This window comes from Leucopleurus acutus (assembly GCF_964270905.1).
Source record: "Leucopleurus acutus genome assembly, chromosome: 19".
NCBI classification, from domain to species: domain Eukaryota; kingdom Metazoa; phylum Chordata; class Mammalia; order Artiodactyla; family Delphinidae; genus Leucopleurus; species Leucopleurus acutus.
The window spans coordinates 25,137,144-25,155,113 of NC_139161.1; the positions used below are offsets into that span (position 1 = coordinate 25,137,144).

General features: G+C 38.6%; 1 protein-coding gene across 2 annotated transcripts in view; it reads left to right on the plus strand.

The window, feature by feature from the left end:
• The window catches only part of UTP18 (UTP18 small subunit processome component), a 39,980-nt gene that overhangs the window by 15,064 nt on the left and 6,946 nt on the right, over positions 1 to 17,970 (plus strand). For both annotated transcript variants that reach the window (XR_014326975.1, XM_082861229.1), the window contains exons 8-11: positions 4,787 to 4,887; positions 5,178 to 5,268; positions 8,178 to 8,301; positions 17,033 to 17,207. Coding sequence is in view for 1 of the 2 variants with exons in the window: in XM_082861229.1 (XP_082717355.1) it covers positions 4,787 to 4,887; positions 5,178 to 5,268; positions 8,178 to 8,301; positions 17,033 to 17,207 (491 nt within the window). In the remaining variant the exon portion in view is untranslated. The remainder of the gene's footprint in view (positions 1 to 4,786; positions 4,888 to 5,177; positions 5,269 to 8,177; positions 8,302 to 17,032; positions 17,208 to 17,970) is intronic.

Genomic DNA, 17,970 nt, shown 5'->3' on the forward strand with positions numbered 1-17,970 from the left:
AGGGAAGCCCTCCAAGGGCGGTTTTAATTTATCTATTTATGCTTTAAATCAGTGCTTCTTAAACATTAATGTGCATACGAATCACCTGGGGATCTTGTTAAAATGCAGACTCTGATTCTGTTGTTCTGAGGCGGGCCTGATTCTGCATTTCTAACAAGTTCTCAGATGCTGCTGATGCTACTGGTCCATGGACTTCCCTTTGAGTTGGAAAACTTTAAACTGTCTCCCCATATTGAAATAGAAAACAACATGTAGTAGTTATTATTCTTAAATGTCATTCCGCTAATCAAAAGGAATATGCTCTGGTCCTTCCTTGCCTTGCATCCTCTTGGGAAAAGCAAACCAGGGGTGGCTGAGATCCAGTAGTTAGTGATGTGCACTGTGGATCTGCTGGTGTGCAGGGGTGTGTATCTGATCACTGGATTCTTCTAAGACATGGCATTTATCTTTGCCTTTTAGTATTTTTCCTTCTCTTTCCTCAATAAGCATAACTTGGTAATAATGATAATTATAATAGTAAATCAAATGTATTTCTTCTTGTGGTGTTGTTATTGAATACTCAGTCTCTCGTGATTATAAAACAGTATTCATAACTCGAAATTAATTAAGGACAGTAGAACAAGGGGGAAAATTGCTGACAAGTTAGGATGTGCAAGCCTTACATGTATGTGAGCTCTTGGTTCTTGCAAATGCAAGTCTGAAAAATGAAGAATTCAGAATTGATGCATCCTGAAGAATTCCACTTTGATGGTTCCTTCCACTAACCTGTCAGGGCTTTTAAAGTGGGGTCCGTGGACTCTCAAAATTCAGGGGTCTGTGAAGCTGGATAGGAAAAACATTCCATCTTTATTTTCACTAATCTCTAAATGAAATTCAGCATTTCCTTCAGTTACGAAAGTTTTAAATAACCATTATTTTGAGAAGGGTATCATACACTTCACCAGACTGGCACACAGAAAGGTTAAAAACCACAGATTACTATTTCAAAGTTCAGAAGCAGTTTCTGTTGCATCATTTAGAAGGACAGTTCTTTTATCTATATCTATTCATCTGTGCCGGGTCTTAGTTGTGGCATGTGGGATCTTTGTTGCCGCATGCAAGATCTTCATTGCGGCATATGGGAATCTTTTAGTCGTGGCATGTGGACTCTTATTTGTGGCACGTGGAATCTAGTTCCCTGACCAGGGATCGAACCCGGGCTGCCTGCATTGGGAGCACCGAGTCTTAACCACTGGACCACCAGGGAAGTCCCTAGAAGGATAGTTCTTTTTTTTTTTTTTAAAGATTTATTTATTATTTATTTATTTAATTTTATTTTTGGCTGCATCGGGTCTTAGTTGCGGCACACGGGATCTTCGCTGAGGCATGTGGGATCTTCTCTTGCAGCGTGCAGGCTTCTCTCTAGTCGTGGCATGTGGGGTTTCTCTCTCTAGTTGTGGTGCGTGGGACATAGGCTCCAGAGCACATGGGCTCTGTAGTTTGCAGCATACAGGCTCTCTAGTTGAGGTGCCCGAGCTCAGTAGTTGGGGTGCGTGGGCTTAGTTGCCCCGAGGCATGTGGCATCTTAGTTCCCTGATCAGGGATCTAACCCCTGTCCCCTGCAGTGCAAGGTGGATTCTTTACCACTGGATCACCAGGGAAGTCCCAGAAGGGCAGTTCTTAAGGGAGCTGTCTTGTTCTAGGAAAACACAAAGAATTTGACCATTTGGGAATTCAGTTAGTTTGTCAGGCAGCCATTTTGATTTATAGGCATATGGTCATTGCTGAGCCTTAGTTTTCTCTTTCTGTAAGCTCCAGTGTTCTAAAATATTAAAAGAATTTTTTAGAAGATTGTAACTAAGCACCAGTTCACTTCCCATCCTATGGAATTTGGTTCTATTCTAATTAAATTGGCCATTCTTTTCTTATCTATCAGTTGCTCAGCAGTTGACCTAAAAATCTCATTCCTGGGACTTCCTGGCGGTCCAGTGGTTAAGACTCCGTGCTTCCAATGCAGGGGGCGTGGTTTCGATCCCTGGTCTGGGAACTAAGATCCCACATGCTGTGTGGGGTGGCCAAAAAAAAAAACAAAACTCATTCCCTAATCCATAGAAACATTTACACCTGACATCTTTAAAGCTCTGTATCTTCTTTCTCAAGGCCATGTTATAAATTTTGTCGGGCTTCAATTTTTTTTTTTGTTAGTTTCTGCTTTATAACAAAGTGGATCAGTTATACATATACATATGTTCCCATATCTCTTCCCTCTTGCGTCTCCCTCCCTCCCACCCTCCCTATCCCACCCCTCCAGGCGGTCACAAAGCACTGAGCCGTTATCCCTGTGCCATGCGGCTGCTTCCCACTAGCTATCTACCTTACGTTTGTTAGTGTGTATATGTCCATGACTCTCTCGCCCTGTCACAGCTCACCCTTTCCCCTCCCCATATCCTTAAGTCCGTTCTCCAGTAGGTCTGTGTCTTTATTTCTGTCTTACCCCTAGGTTCTTCATGACATTTTTTTTTCTTAAATTCCATATATATGTGTTAGCATACGGTATTTGTCTTTTTCTTTCTGACTTATTTCACTCTGTATGACAGACTCTAGGTCTATCCACCTCATTACAAATAGCTCAATTTCGTTTCTTTTTATGGCTGAGTAATATTCCATTGTATATATGTGCCACATCTTCTTTATCCATTCATCCGATGATGGGCACTTAGGTTGTTTCCATCTCCGGGCTATTGTAAATAGAACTGCAATGAACATTTTGGTACATGACTCTTTTTGAATTATGGTTTTCTCAGGGTATATGCCCAGTAGTGGGATTGCTGGGTCATATGGTAGTTCTATTTGTAGTTTTTTAAGGAACCTCCATACTGTTCTCCATAGTGGCTGAACCAATTCACATTCCCACCAGCAGTGCAAGAGTGTTCCCTTTTCTCCACACCCTCTCCAGCATTTATTGTTTCTAGATTTTTTGGTGATGGCCATTCTGACTGGTGTGAGATGATATCTCATTGTAGTTTTGATTTGCATTTCTCTAATGATTAATGATGTTGAGCATTCTTTCATGTGTTTGTTGGCAGTCTGTATATCTTCTTTGGAGAAATGTCTATTTAGGTCTTCTGCCCATTTTTGGATTGGGTGGTTTGTTTTTTTGTTATTGAGCTGCATGAGCTGCTTGTAAATTCTGGAGATTAATCCTTTGTCAGTTGCTTCATTTGCAAATATTTTCTCCCATTCTGAGGGTTGTCTTTTGGTCTTGTTTATGGTTTCCTTTGCTGTGCAAAAGCTTTGAAGTTTCATTAGGTCCCATTTGTTTATTTTTGTTTTTATTTCCATTACTCTAGGAGGTGGGTCAGAAAGGATCTTGCTGTGATTTATGTCATAGAGTGTTCTGCCTGTGTTTTCCTCTAAGAGTTTGATAGTTTCTGGCCTTACATTTAGGTCTTTAATCCATTTTGAGCTTATTTTTGTGTATGGTGTTAGGGAGTGATCTAATCTCATACTTTTACATGTACCTGTCCAGTTTTCCCAGCACCACTTATTGAAGAGGCTCTCCTTTCTCCACTGTACATTCCTGCCTCCTTTATCAAAAATAAGGTGACCATATGTGCGTGGGTTTATCTCTGGGCTTTCTCTCTTGTTCCATTGATCTATCTTTCTGTTTTTGTGCCAGTACCATACTGTCTTGATTACTGTAGCTTTGTAGTATAGTCTGAAGTCAGGGAGCCTGATTCTTCCAGCTCCGTTTTTCAAGATTGCTTTGGCTATTTAGGGTCTTTTGTGTTTCCATACAAATTGTGAAATTTTTTGTTCTAGTTCTGTGAAAAATGCCAGTGGTAGTTTGCTAGGGATTGCATTGAATCTGTAGTTTGCTTTGGGTAGTAGAGTCATTTTCACAATGTTGATTCTCCCAATCCAAGAACATGGTATATCTCTCCATCTATTTGTATCATCTTTAATTTCTTTCATCAGTGTCTTATAATTTTCTGCATACAGGTCTTTTGTCTCCTTAGGTATATTCCTAGATATTTTATTCTTTTTGTTGCAATGGTAAATGTGAGTGTTTTCTTAATTTCACTTTCAGATTTTTCATCATTAGTGTATAGGAATGCCAGAGATTTTTGTGCATTAATTTTGTATCCTGCTACTTCACCAAATTCATTTATTAGCTCTAGTAGTTTTCTGGTAGCATCTTTAGGATTCTCTATGTATAGTATCGTGTCATCTGCAAAAAAGTAAAGTGACAACTTTACTTCTTCTTTATCAACTCTTGAATACACTACTGACACATGGTTTTGTTTTGTTTTTTCTTTCTGATCCACAAAGTTAAGAATTAGACTCCCATTCATCATGGGATGTTTAGTAGGTGGCTAGCAGCTAGTTTCTGCATGTTACTGTGTTTTAGCTGTTTCTGTGGCAGTGTGTTTTCCTTCTGGTGATGAACGTTTTGACAAAGAAGTACAATTTATCCTTTTAGTTACTTACAGGTATTACTGTTTACATTTGGAAAATTAGTCGATAAGTTTACTGGTTGGAGAGCTGGCTCTCAGGCCTGTAATTAGAATGGTGAATGTTAACCAAGACAAAGAACAGAAGTTTGCTAAGCATTTTGTAGTGACCTTGTATTTCGGTCATACTCAATGATGCATGGGGTCAGACTTATTCCGAGTCTGAGCCCATGTTTTATTTAAGGCACTTAAAAAGTAAGAAACTCTCAATTGTCAGTGAAAGCTTTACTGTAAACCATTAATCCTTATTTTTTTTTTTTCATTAATCCTTATTGATTCATCTCTTTTCTTAGGTTTGAAGGAGAAGATAGTGAGGAGCTTCGAAGTCTCCCCAGATGGGTCCTTTTTGCTTATAAATGGTGTTGCTGGATATTTTCACTTGCTGTCAATGAAGGTGAACCATTATTAGCTGTTGCTTGTTCTTCTAGGTTAAGACGTTAGTGTAGGGATGGTCTTGAACCATAACTCATGGTGTCCTTAAATCTGCATCTCAAGTAGAGGAACATACTGAGACTTCGGGAGAAGTTGTGGGCAGTTCGGGAAGAATTTTTTTTTTGAGGGTAGGGAAAAACAAAGTTGAGTAGCTGCTACAAAATAGAGAACTAGATTGCTTTTATTCTGCACGTTGTGATTCTTCTCTGCAGCGCCTAACAATTTGATAAATAATATTTATTGTCCTTCCAGACTAAAGAGCTACTTGGTAGTATGAAAATTAATGGAAGGATTGCAGCATCCACATTCTCTTCAGATAGTAAGAAAGTATATGCATCTTCAGGTAAGTTAAGTTAATGATAAGATGATCCGAAGCTTCTTTGAAGCTTTGGGTGTGTTTAAATACCAACTTTAACCAAAACTGGGTTTGATTTTAGACTTTTTTGTTAGTAAGAAAATCATTTTTATTTTTACAATTCATTTTTCATTGCTGTTTGCCTTCTCATTTACTAACTAGTAATGGTGAAGGGTTAACCACTTAACATGCACTGTTTGGGGAAAAGATGGGAAGAAAATGCCTTTTATTTAATTAATTAGTTAATTTTTAACTATGTTGGGTCTTCGTTGCCGCGCGGGCTTTCTCTAGTTGCGGCGAGCGGGGGCTGCTCTTCGTTGTGGTGCGTGGGCTTCTCACTGCAGTGGCTTCTCTTGTTGCAGAGCACGGGCTCTAGGTGTGTGGGCTTCAGTAGTTGTGGCATGCGAACTCAGTAGTTGTGGCTCGCGGACTCTAGAGCACAGGCTCAGTAGTTTTTGGTGCACGGGCTTAGTTGCTCCGTGGCATGTGGGATCCTCCCGGACCAGGGATCAAACCTGTGTCTCCTGCGTTGGCAGGCAGATTCTTAACCACTGTGCCATCAGGGAAGTCCCCAGAAAATGCATTTTAAAAGATGATTTATTCTGAGACTTTCTTACTTTCTTTTTGAAAGTTACTTAGAATCATCACTTCTATTAGCCTCTTTTGACTTGGATAATGTTTGGAATTTTATTCATTATTGACTGAAAACAATTCTGATCTCATTCTGACATTTCTTTAGTACTACCAACCAACCCTTTATCATTCCTGACAGTCTCTAATCTTGTGCTTTTCTGCTGGCCTTTCTGACTGTCCTGTGACTCTTACGCCTTTTCCTAAAGGATCTTGGGGACCATCACAAGCTCAGCGTAGCTCATGCTGTTTGGTAGTGGGAGGAATTAGAGTGGTTCTGCCAGTGAGTATTATTCTTCAATCTATTCAAAAACTTTTTTTAAAAAAAGGATTAAGTTTAGCATTAACTTTAATTTTTGTTTTGGTTTTGGCCCAGAATCAAACTTTCACAAGGTTGAGTTGCTTACATTTGTATGTTTTTAATCCAATAATATAAGAATGTCAGCAGCATATATAGTCTCTATTAATTAATATGCTAGGTTTTATGTGGGGTAAGGAATAAACATTGGTTCAGAGAAATAATGCTCCTAATGAAATGGCCCTTGGATCCTGGGAGAGTCAGAGTTGGGGAGAAGAGTTGAAGGGTCAGCACAGATACTGAGATTTGGTTATATGAATTGGATATAGATGTTAAATATTTACAAATCAGGTTAGTACCATGGAGGTCTAATTTACCATAAGAAGAAAGGTCCTAAAATCAGAGAAGGAGTAATCAAAAGTTGAGCCTTGGTAAGTTAGGGGTTACCTATATTTTGATTGGTGTTCTCCCCCCTCCCCTTCCTCCTTTCCTTCTTCTGTAAGGAGTGATTTATGTGATTGGCGGCATATTGTTCATATTTATTGTTTTATATAATAAAGAATATTTTGATAGAAGGAGTATTGAAGAAAGAATTTACCTTTTAGCTGAACCAGTTTTTTCTTTTTGTTTTCTCTTGGATTAATTATTGCTTCTTAAGTCAACATCAACTTATGACCATCTAATTCACTTGCTTTCTAGATGGTCTTCCTGCCCTTGATCCCTTCTGTTCCCATTTGAGTCTGTTGCTAGCTAGGCTGGTCTTTAAACCCCTTCCTTTATCGTACCATTACCCTACAGACAGACATAAAGTTTTTAAAATTTGAGTCTATTAAATTTTTTCTAAATACGTATTTTACTTCTACCTAACCTAAACCCTTATGCCAGCCTGGGAAATTTTGTTTCTTAATGAAACAGTTGAAACAGTGAGATTCATTGAATTCTCATTGGAAGGATAATAGTATAGAAGGGTGAACGTTAGAGCAATATCCACATAAAAGAAAGATGAAATACATGAGTGAGGAGCCATCTTTGAGATGGGTATACACATCTATAATGGGTGTGAGGAAGGGGGTGATCATCAATATTGAGTGTATAGGAGAGAGAAAAAAGGAGGACTGATTTTGGCAATTAGATGGCCATTTCTTTCTTTTTTTTTTTTTTTTTGCGGTACGCGGGCCTCTCACTGCCGTGGCCTCTCCCGCCGCGGAGCACAGGCTCCGGACACGCAGGCCCAGCGGCCACTGCTCACGGGCCCAGCCGCCCCGCGGCACGCGGGATCCCCCCGGACCAGGGCACGAACCCGCGCCCCCCGCATTGGCAGGCGGACCCCCAACCACTGCGCCACCAGGGAAGCCCGGCCATTTCTATCATGAAAATATTTGTGTTCTCATCAGATTTAATATCCTTTATCTTTCACACATTCTCCCTTCTCTAAACTATTTGTGCTTATTACAGTAAATTATCCATACCTCCTTAATTAAATTATAAATTCCTTTTGGTCTGGAGCAGTTCATTCTTCATTTCCTCCTCTGTCGTCAACTTCATCCTCAGTTTGGTATCTAAATCACCTAGCCTTACATGTTAGGTACTCTGATACCTCTTGATAGATGTTGGAAAACCTTTGCCGGTGGGTTTTTTGTTTTTTCAAATTTTGCGCCAATAATTTATCTGAGTGAAATGTAGAAGCTTTTTCTGAAAGTTCAACTCAAGCCAAGAGTTTGTGATTTTCACTCTAAACCTAAAGATATTGTTTATTAATGACTAATGAGGATGTAGTTTTCTATATATGAAAATGTATACAGGAAACATTTTTAGGCCAGTTTTCTAGACCTAGGACAATTATAGTATATAGTAGGTCTTTATTTGTAGTATCTTCTACTATTAAAGAGGGACTAAGAATAGTCAGTTCACTTGCCTTTCAAGTTTAAAACAAAATTAACCAAACCCATTTTTTGGCTGTTTCATTCAGGGGATGGAGACGTTTATGTTTGGGATGTGAGCTCTAGGAAGTGCCTTAACAGATTTGTTGATGAAGGCAGTTTATATGGATTAAGCATTGCCACGTCTAGGAATGGACAGTATGTGGCTTGTGGGTAAGTAAACTGAGGTTCTGGTAACATTTAATCACCTTTTGCTAATGAGAAATATTAAAGAATTGAGGGGCTTCCCTGGCGGCGCAGTGGTTAAGAATCCGCCTGCCAGTGCAGGGGATATGGGTTCAAGCCCTGGTCCGGGAAGATCCACATGCCGTGGAGCAACTAAGCCCGTGCGCCACAAGTACTGAGCCTGCACTCTAGAGTCCACGAGCCACAACTACTAAAGCGCCTAGAACCCCCTACTCCTCAACAAGAGAAGTCACCGCAAGGAGGAGCCCGCGCACCACAAAGAAGAGTAGCCCCTGCTTGCTTCAACCAGAGAAAGACCGTGTGCAGCAACGAAGACCCAACGTAGCCAAAAATAAAATAAATAAACTTATAAAAAGAAAGGAAAAAAAAAGAATTGAGTATACTGAATGGTGCCTAGTAGTTCTGTTTATAAACTAGTAATATGAAATTAATAAACCCAGGTCTTACATTTTATTTGTGTTTAATAATACTAATGGCAGTTTTTCAGCTCTTTAGCAATGAAAATACTGGACTACCTTATGTTATGGTATGTTTTCTTATGTTTGAAATATTTGTTTAAGTCTTAAAGATACTTAAAGCATTTTTGCCTTTAGCTAGCTAGGTGGTATAAACCCAAAACATGTTTTTTGGGAACACTGTTGTTAGTATTTTAGAGACTTTGAAAATATTATCCAGGACATGTTATTGTGTCATTGCTGAAAAAAATGGTTATTACACTGGGGAAAAGATGGCTTTATTGTCCTACTTGATTTTAAAGATGCAGGGTGGGAGGAGGGGGTATTGGATACTTACCTGTAATTCTAAACGATTTTACCTACCAAATCACTAATCAGCACCTGTAATTTTAGAACTTCCAGAAGTCAATCTTTATGACTTTCTTAGACTAAACACAATTGATCCATAAAGAGATTTCAGATTCTCCCTTGGTGGGAGGTCCAGTGGGTCTTGCCGTTACAGCATACTCACCACTTTTTCTTCATTTCATTCCTTCAAAGGTTAAAATTGGGGAAACTGCTTATAAATATCCCTACCACCATTTGGAAATTGGTCAGCAGCTACCTTGGGGCCTGGGAAGAAAGGAAAGTGGAACCAGGCTGTGGAGCTTGGGGGCCAGGCTAACATCACGTGGGTCTGCCATAGGCAGCAGGGCAGCCTGAGCCCAGCGTTGCTAGAGCACTGTGCACTATGGCAGCAGTTCATGATTAGCAGGTCTTCTGAGACTAAAGCTCCTTTAGAATGAAGACTGGTATTTAAATTAATTATAAATAATTTTAAGCAGACCTGCTTTTGCCTTTATGTGGGAAAGAGTAACTGCACAAACATAATCTTCACTCAAATCTGTGAAGTTAATCTTTTTCTAGTCCTTGCCTCTCTTTTTTGTATCACTTTTTATTAATCGCCTTTGAAGGGCCCAAAGAGGAAAGAATCTAGTATTAGTTGTTTAAACTCATTTGATTTTAATTGCCTTTCAGTGTAATTGAATTCTGATGTGCTTGGTCAAAGACCATTATTAGGTTTTTATTGTTAAACCTGGAAAGAAAGGCCTTAACCCTTGTTAGAGGGATTTCCCATGTTATCAGACAGACGGGGAAGAGTTGGTGGTGGAATCAGGGCAGAGGTAGGAGAAACTGAACTCACTTGACTGGTTGGCTGGCTGCTCCTTCCCTTCCTCGCACCTCCCTCTCTTACCCCTCTCCACGTACTGGTGTGAAATTTCTCTATCCTGGACTTTGCTGCTGGGAATTAACTCCTCCCTTGATCTCAAAATTCGTCTGATAGTGTCTCTTAACTCTTCTCAGTGTCCTGGCATAAAGTGGATGCTTTTGATTTACAGCTTTGCTCTGATAGGGAAATAGGGAAACTAAGAATGTTGTAAATAGAGAGGTCTGTTAGTTTACAGTATCTTTTTTTATGGCTTTGGTTAATATAAGGATTGCTGCATATTTTTAGAAAGTTTTCACATTAATTTGTACATCAGTGTTAGGACATACTTGGGAAATCATTAGGGGCTAACCCTTCCTTACAGGTCGGGGGCGCTGATGCCCTGAAGCGTTCTGTAAGACACAACTGAAATCATTGATAAGGAGGGGTCTTGAAGCCTGCAGTCTTACTTTTCCAGTTGCAGTGCCCTTCTCGCTCTACTGGGTAGAATCTTAGTTAAGTTGTACCTTTGCTGCATCTTCTGTATATGTGTGTTTTGTGACTTCCTATCTAGTCTAGAAGTCAGTCAGTGAAAAAAAAAAAAAGAAGAAAAATTTGAATGCTGGCTATGTATTACAAAGCACTGTATATTGAAGAATGGGAAGTTGAGACCTGGCATATTCTCTCCTTTGCATGTGACAGCTCTTTGAATACATAGACTTCAGAAGATAGCTCACTAAATTCAGGTGGCCCCGTAAGGTGACTTGGAGAATCCCCTGTATCTTGTTGCTGTTGCTTTATTTTCTCTGCTTTACAGTGAAGAAGTTAGGAGCATCTTGTGCTGCAGTCATGGAACGTCACTGGCTTGGGCTCCTGCCTTGACTGGGGGTGTGCAACCGATAAACCACTTCGGGCTCTTTGTATTTTGAGAACTGTTGGTCAAAGCCATAAAAATACCTGTTTTTATATTTTCTCATCAAAGTTCTATCAGGTGGTTAGATACTTGTTGACTTAGTCTTCATTACCTTCTTAAAAATACACAAATTAAGATTGTCTTTTTACTAGTTTCCATCTAAATAGTCTTAAACTGTGCTCTGAATAATAATTACAATAAAAAGATTTATAATATTAATAGCAAAATTTTTCAGCACTTAGTATCTGCCAAGCACTGTTTTTCATATATGGCTGTATATGTGTATTTTGTGTGTGTGTGTGTGTATATATAAGCTACATATGTATGTGTGTATATAAATATATATAGAGATATCTTTTCATATATAATCTAACTTAATTCTCATTTCCTACTCCATGATATTGGTACTATGATCCCTGCTTTACAGGTGGGGAAGCTGAGGCACTGTGAGTTAAGTAACTTGGTTAGGGTCAGACAGTAAGTGGAAGACCCAAGATTACAAATAGTCTGGCTCCAGAGCCGGAGCTTTTAACCTTTAAAATTTTTGTTTCTTTTTAAAAATTTTATTGAAGTACAGTTGATCTACAATGGTGTGTTAATTTCTGCTGTACAGTAAAGTGACTCAGTTATACATATATATTCTTTTTCATATTCTTTTCCATTATGGTTTATCCCAGGATATTTACTATAGCTCCCTTTGCTATGCAGTAGGACCTTGTTGTTTATCCATCCTATATCTAATAGTTTGCCTCTGCTAATCCCACACTCCCGCCCCTCCCCACCACCCCCAACCACAGGTCTGTTCTCTATGTCTGTGAGTCTGTTTCTGTTTTGTAGATATGTTCATTTGTGTCGTATTTTAGATTCCACATATATAAGTGATATAATACGGTATTTGTCTTTCTCTGTCTTACTTACTTTACTTAATACGATAATCTCTGGGTCCATCCATGTTGCTGCAAATGGCATTATTTTATTCTTTTTTATGGCTGAGTATATTCATTGAATATAAATATGTACCACATCCGTATCCGTTCATCTGTCGACAGACATTTAGGTTGCTTCTGTGTCTTGGTTATTGTACATAGAGCTGCTCATAGCATAGGGGTGCATGTATCTTTTTGAATTATAGTTTTGTCTGGGCTGTTTTATTTTATTGAAGTATAGTTGATGTGCAATATTATGTAAGTTACAGATATACAGTATAGTGATTCACAGTTTTAAAGTTTATACTCCATTTATAGTTATTAGAATATCGGCTATATTTCCTGTGTTGTACAGTATATTCTTGTAGCTTATTTTATACATAATAGTTTGTACCTCTTAGACCCCTACCCCTACATTGCCCCTACTCGCTTCCCTCACCCCACTGGTAAGCACTAGTTTGTTCTCTATATCTGTGTCTGTTTCTTTTTTGTTACATTTATGAGTTTGTTATATTTTTTAGATTCCACATATAAGTATGTGTACATATACAGTATTTGTCTTTCTCTGACTTATTTCACTTAGCTTAATGTCCTCCAAGTCCATCCATGTTGTTGCAAATGGCAACATTTCATTGTTTTTTATGGTTGAATTCTACTGCCTTTTTAAAGGTACATCTCTGTGTGTTGATGTGTTTAAATATAAAATGGTACAATCACTAGGAGTTTTGCAAATTAAGGAGTCTTACAAGAAGTAAAGAACATTTAGTCCAGTGTGTCTTTAGAATGAATCCTTTTGTGCCATGTATATAATCCCTTTGGAAAATCAGCTTCAAACATTCTGTGCTTCAGCTTTTATATAGCTTTATCTTTTATCTTTTAAAATGTCTAAATATACCTTAGATTGCTATTTTTCCTACTTAAATCTGTGTTTTAAACCCTTCGCTTAAAACTTTGCTTCAGGATTTTTGTGATTTCAGTAATCTACCTGGATTGGGAGAATGTGGAAACTAGTCTTTTGTAACTTAAAGCTAACAAAAAGTTTCTCTTTCTAAGATATTTTCAGTATTAGTTTATTCTGATGATGATTGTCCCTTTTCTGTTATCTTTCCATTTGTTTGTATATCTGTTTTTAATTTCTTGCTGGTGTCTTAGTCTAATTCTGCACGTCCATCACAGTAACTTCTAGCCACATGTGCTATTTAATTTTAAATTAATTAAAATTTTAAAAAAATCTAGTTCCTTGATGACACTGGCCACATTTTATGTATTCAGTAGCCACATGTGTCTAGTGGCTATCATATTGAGCAGCACAGCTATAGAGTATTTCCATAATCACAGAAAGGTATACTGAGTAGTGCCAGTCTAATCCAGTCATTTTATTGATAAGGAAACTGAGGTCTATTAGTTAGGTAATTCAAGTGTTGTTACTCATCAACTAGTTACTGGCAGAGCTGGATCTGGAACTCATGTTGTCTAGTTTCCAGTTCTGTGTTCTTTCCACACTGCCACCCCCAAGTATTTTTGATTTTATTTTAAAAGAATACTGAATAATTCAGGGCTATAGAAAAGTATGAAATTTGTTATGATTTAGGGCCTGGAATTAGTAGTTCTTTAATTTTAGTGCTCTCATTGAACATATAAAATGGGTTTCATTTTGCTTCATCTAGAGATTGTTCAGGACATGTATGCTTTATAACGCAAGGAAAACCTGTTTTATTCAGGGATATGTTTTTGCTTCAGTTTCCTCATTCATAAAAACATTTATTGAGCATTGAGCTGGAGATTGTGAGATAGAACTATGCATCATCACCTTCTCATAGTTTTTGATCTTATGTGAGGACATGCATACATGTATCTCTATTTACAAGGTGAGACGTCTTAAGGGCTGCAGTTGAGATACAGTGTTTTAATTTTAAGAATGTTAGGAATGGTGAAGGCTGTTATTGTTGAATGTCTGGAAAAGGGTTTGGGGGATATTGGCACTTGAGCTGCCCATTTTGAGGGCCAGGTGGGGTTCAGAGAAAGGCATTGCAGATAGTGGAAAGGATGAGAAAATTCAGGTTTGTGTTCTGAGAGAAGTCTGGATGGGATGACTCTTAAGGGGGGTTAGGCTACAAAGGTAAGCAGTCAGGGGATAACTTGTAGAAAGGTCTTTTATGCTGTGTCGAAGAATATGGACATTAAGTGGAAAGAGAAACCGTTAAGAGTTTTTAAGCAGAGGAGAATCATGATGATATTTGAATTTTAGAGTTTGAAGTAGATAATTTGCATGACAGCCTTTAGAAGGGGAATAGAGGTGCAGGTAGATGAGCCTTGAGGTCATTGCAATAATCCAGGAATTAAGTAGTAAAGGTGGGAATGGGAATAGGGAGATAGGTAAACAATGCTTGTAACATATGTCATAACTGCTTAGAAAATTGGGATGGGAGAGAAGCAGTGACATTATCAGGCTCCAGGCCAAGACAGCCAGAAGAGTGGAGTTGTCCATAGAATGAGGGTGGAGGAGGGAGGCGTGCCAGAGATAGGCGTGTCATGGGGCTGTTCCACAAGCAGTTAGAAGTGAGTGGAATTAAAGACACTGATGGTCCATGGGGGTAAATGAGATGAGAGAGACACTAGAGGTAGGTTGATGTGGTTAATTGCCATCATTCCTGTTGGGGAAGATTTTTGTGTACCAGGATACATCATGGTTGCTGATCTGCTAATGGATTGGCTTCTTGATTCAAGAACCTGCTTCTAGTCCAATCAGCTGTGGTTGAGGGTGGAAAGATAACAGTCATGTCTGTTTCTTTAGTTTGGATTTCAGGGATGAGCTCCTTTCTCCCTTTGGTCCTGTTCTTCCACTTACGATACCTGGTTTTAGTTGTTGTTGTTCTTTGTTTGTTTTTTTAACCTAATATTTCCCTTCTCCATCTCACGTCATACCTACCTCTTCCACAGAGCTTCACTGGAGCAACTTCACCTCATATTGATTTTTCCCTTCTTTGAGGTTCTAGATCACGTAAAGAGCTTAGCTTATGTTCTCCTGTATTTCTGGGTGTTTCTTGCAGGTGTATTTTTTCTGGGGTTAAATTCCTTCTGATATTCTGTGTTCCTGTGACAGTTTGCATATTGCTGGTTATATAGATATCATTCAATAAATAACCACTCTCAGTAGCATATTAGAATCAGTTATCAATATATTTTAGCACAAATACCACTGTAAGTTTCCATATATCAAAATGATTAACTTGTACCATTTTTGTTCCACACATCTAAGCAACATAGGCTATATTTAAGGGTACTCTGATGTTCACGAGGATAAGATTTGATCTAAAATTGATATTTAGAAGAGAGTATATGGATTATAACTTTTCATCTTTAATTAAGATGGATTTAGGCATAAATTAGTTTTCAGCAAGAAAAGAGATTTAGTATAAAATAAGTACAGTGAATAGATATTTTGATCCAAGTCAAATATATAAATAAGGAAAATATAAATTTTGTCTTAGGTTGTTGTAACAAAGTCCCATAGACTGGTAGCTTATAATCAACAGAAGCTTATTTCTCACATTTCTGGAGACTGGAAGTCTGAAATCAGGTTGCCAGCATGCTTGGGTCCTTGGTAAGGGCCTTCTTCCCAGGTTGCAATAGGCTGGCTTCTTGCTGTGACCCCACAGGGTGAGAAGAGAGTGAGAGAGCCTCTGGGGTCACTTTTATAAAGTCCCTGGGCTTCCCTGGTGGCGCAGTGGTTGAGAGTCCACCTGCTGGTGCAGGGGACACGGGTTCGTGCCCTGGTATGGGAAGATCCCACATGCCGCGGAGCGGCTGGGCCCGTGAGCCATGGCCGCTGAGCCTGCGCGTCTAGAGCCTGTGCTCCACAGTGGGAGAGGCCACAACAGTGAGAGGCCCGCGTACCGCAAAAAAAAAAAAAAAAAAAGATCGTATAAAGTCCCTAATCCCATTCATGACCTAATTACCGCCCAAAGGCTCACCTCCTAATACCATTACATTTCGGATTAAGATTTCGACATAAGAATTTCAGTGGGACACAGACGTTCAGTCCATAACAAAATTATATAAACCCAGGATATATATTGTTTCTCCTGAGTGGTTAATATGGACTATATAGTTAGCTGTCCTTAAATTAAGGCGTTCTTAATGTATATGAAATATATATCAGAAACTGTATATGTAAGCAGTTTGAAGACTTTAAAGCACTAAATCTAACATACTATTTGTGTGTTGGCTATAATTTCAAGCTATGGAATCTTGTATGTGAACTGAATTTGTCTTGTGTATGCACTGTGCCTGGTTCACTGTAGGCAGTAAGTTTAAGTGAGAATGAGTATAGGAATGAGAGAACACTTAGTGGAATACATGTGTGTCGCCCTTGTTAGTTTGAGGCTTAATTTCTTGCATCTTTCAGGTTGATGTTGCATTTGCTAATTAAGTTTGAATTAAGTATCTATGAATTACAAGTACCTTATTCTTATTCCGTATAAATGATGCCCATAACATTAGTTTGTCTGAACACTGAGGGCAAAAAAGTTTACTGAAAGTTCTTGTCTGTGGATGATTCTGTTAAAGCCATTAAGATCTACTTTTTATGAATATTGGGTATAATTCATTGCGGTAAATGTTTCAGTAAACTTGGAGTGGATGATCATTTCCATAACTCTTGACTGTAGATATTCCTGGTAGAGCAAAAAATTAATATGCTTGCTGTTACAGCTGTTGTTCAGCACTGTTTTGGAAGTTCTCATAAATAGAATAGAATAAAAAAGGAAAGGAGGAGACCTATTTAGATAGGGGAAGGACAGCTCTCATTCGCATATTAGGATGTTAGGTTGGCCATAAATAACATGAGAGTGGCAGTCTTACTCTCTTTTGTTCACCTTTGCATCCCAGGCGATTAAATAGTGCCTGGCATAGAGTTGAAATTCAGTAAATATTTATTGAAGGAATGAATAATGAAGATTTTACGCTTTGTAGGATTTTCTAGCTAGGCTAGTAACTAGAAAACTGCCAGAGTTAACAAGAGTTCAGTAAGACTACAGTAGAACTGATAGACTGTGTCTAGCTTTTGCCTTGGAATGAACTCTCCAGCCCATGGTCCCTGTGTAACACAATACAATTCCTGTAAATATCAGTTTGGGGGGTTAAATCTTTATTCACTTAGGTTGTGAAAACTCTTTTGCTTGTTTTTAATCTGTTGTATTCCTTTTTCTCTTTGCAGTTCTAATTGTGGAGTGGTAAACATATACAATCAAGATTCTTGTCTCCAAGAAGCAAACCCAAAGCCAATAAAAGCTATAATGAACTTGGTTACAGGTGTTACTTCTCTGACCTTCAATCCTACTACAGAAATATTGGCAATTGCTTCAGAAAAAATGAAAGAAGCAGTCAGATTGGTAATATTTCTTTACCCTTTCCTTTTAGCATTGATAATTTTAAAATTTAAAGTTGAAAACATGGAAAGATAATAGAAAAGTGTTGGATTATTTTAAAAAGAGTAGCCTCTTTTGATGTAGAAATTCCTTATATTGTAGCTTTTGGGTATTATTATAGAAATGACTAACAGTAGCCACCAAATTTGTATTATGTCAGTTCTTTTGGGAAAGCTGTGCTGTCCATTCCTAGCATTTCTTAAGTGGTAGTCTTCATTTTCAGAGGTTTCTTTCGGCATACACATGAAGGAATATGTTTAAAGCAAACACTTCATTCCTCTATAGTTTTTTTTTTTAATTCATTCATTCATTTATTTTTGGCTGCATTGGGTCTTCGTTGCTGTGCACGGTCTTTCTCTAGTTGTGGTGCGCAGGCTTCTCATTGAGGTGGCGTCTCGTTGTGGAGCACGGACTCTAGGTGCGCGGGCTTCAGTAGTTATGGTACACAGGCTCAGTAGTTGTGGCTCGTGAGCTCTAGAGCTCAGCCTCAGACGTTGTGGCACACGGGCTTAATTGCCCCACGGCATGTGGGACCTTCCTGGGCCAGGGATCGAACCTGTGTCCCCTGCATTGGCAGGCAGATTCTTAACCACTGTGCCACCGGGGAAATCCCTAGTTTTCTTTCTTCATCTACTTTTTTAAGGCCTGGTGTCATAATGGAGTAGAGGCAGTTCTTAATTTTTGAAAATAAATTGTGTACAAAGAGTGCAATTTAAATAGCTGGATA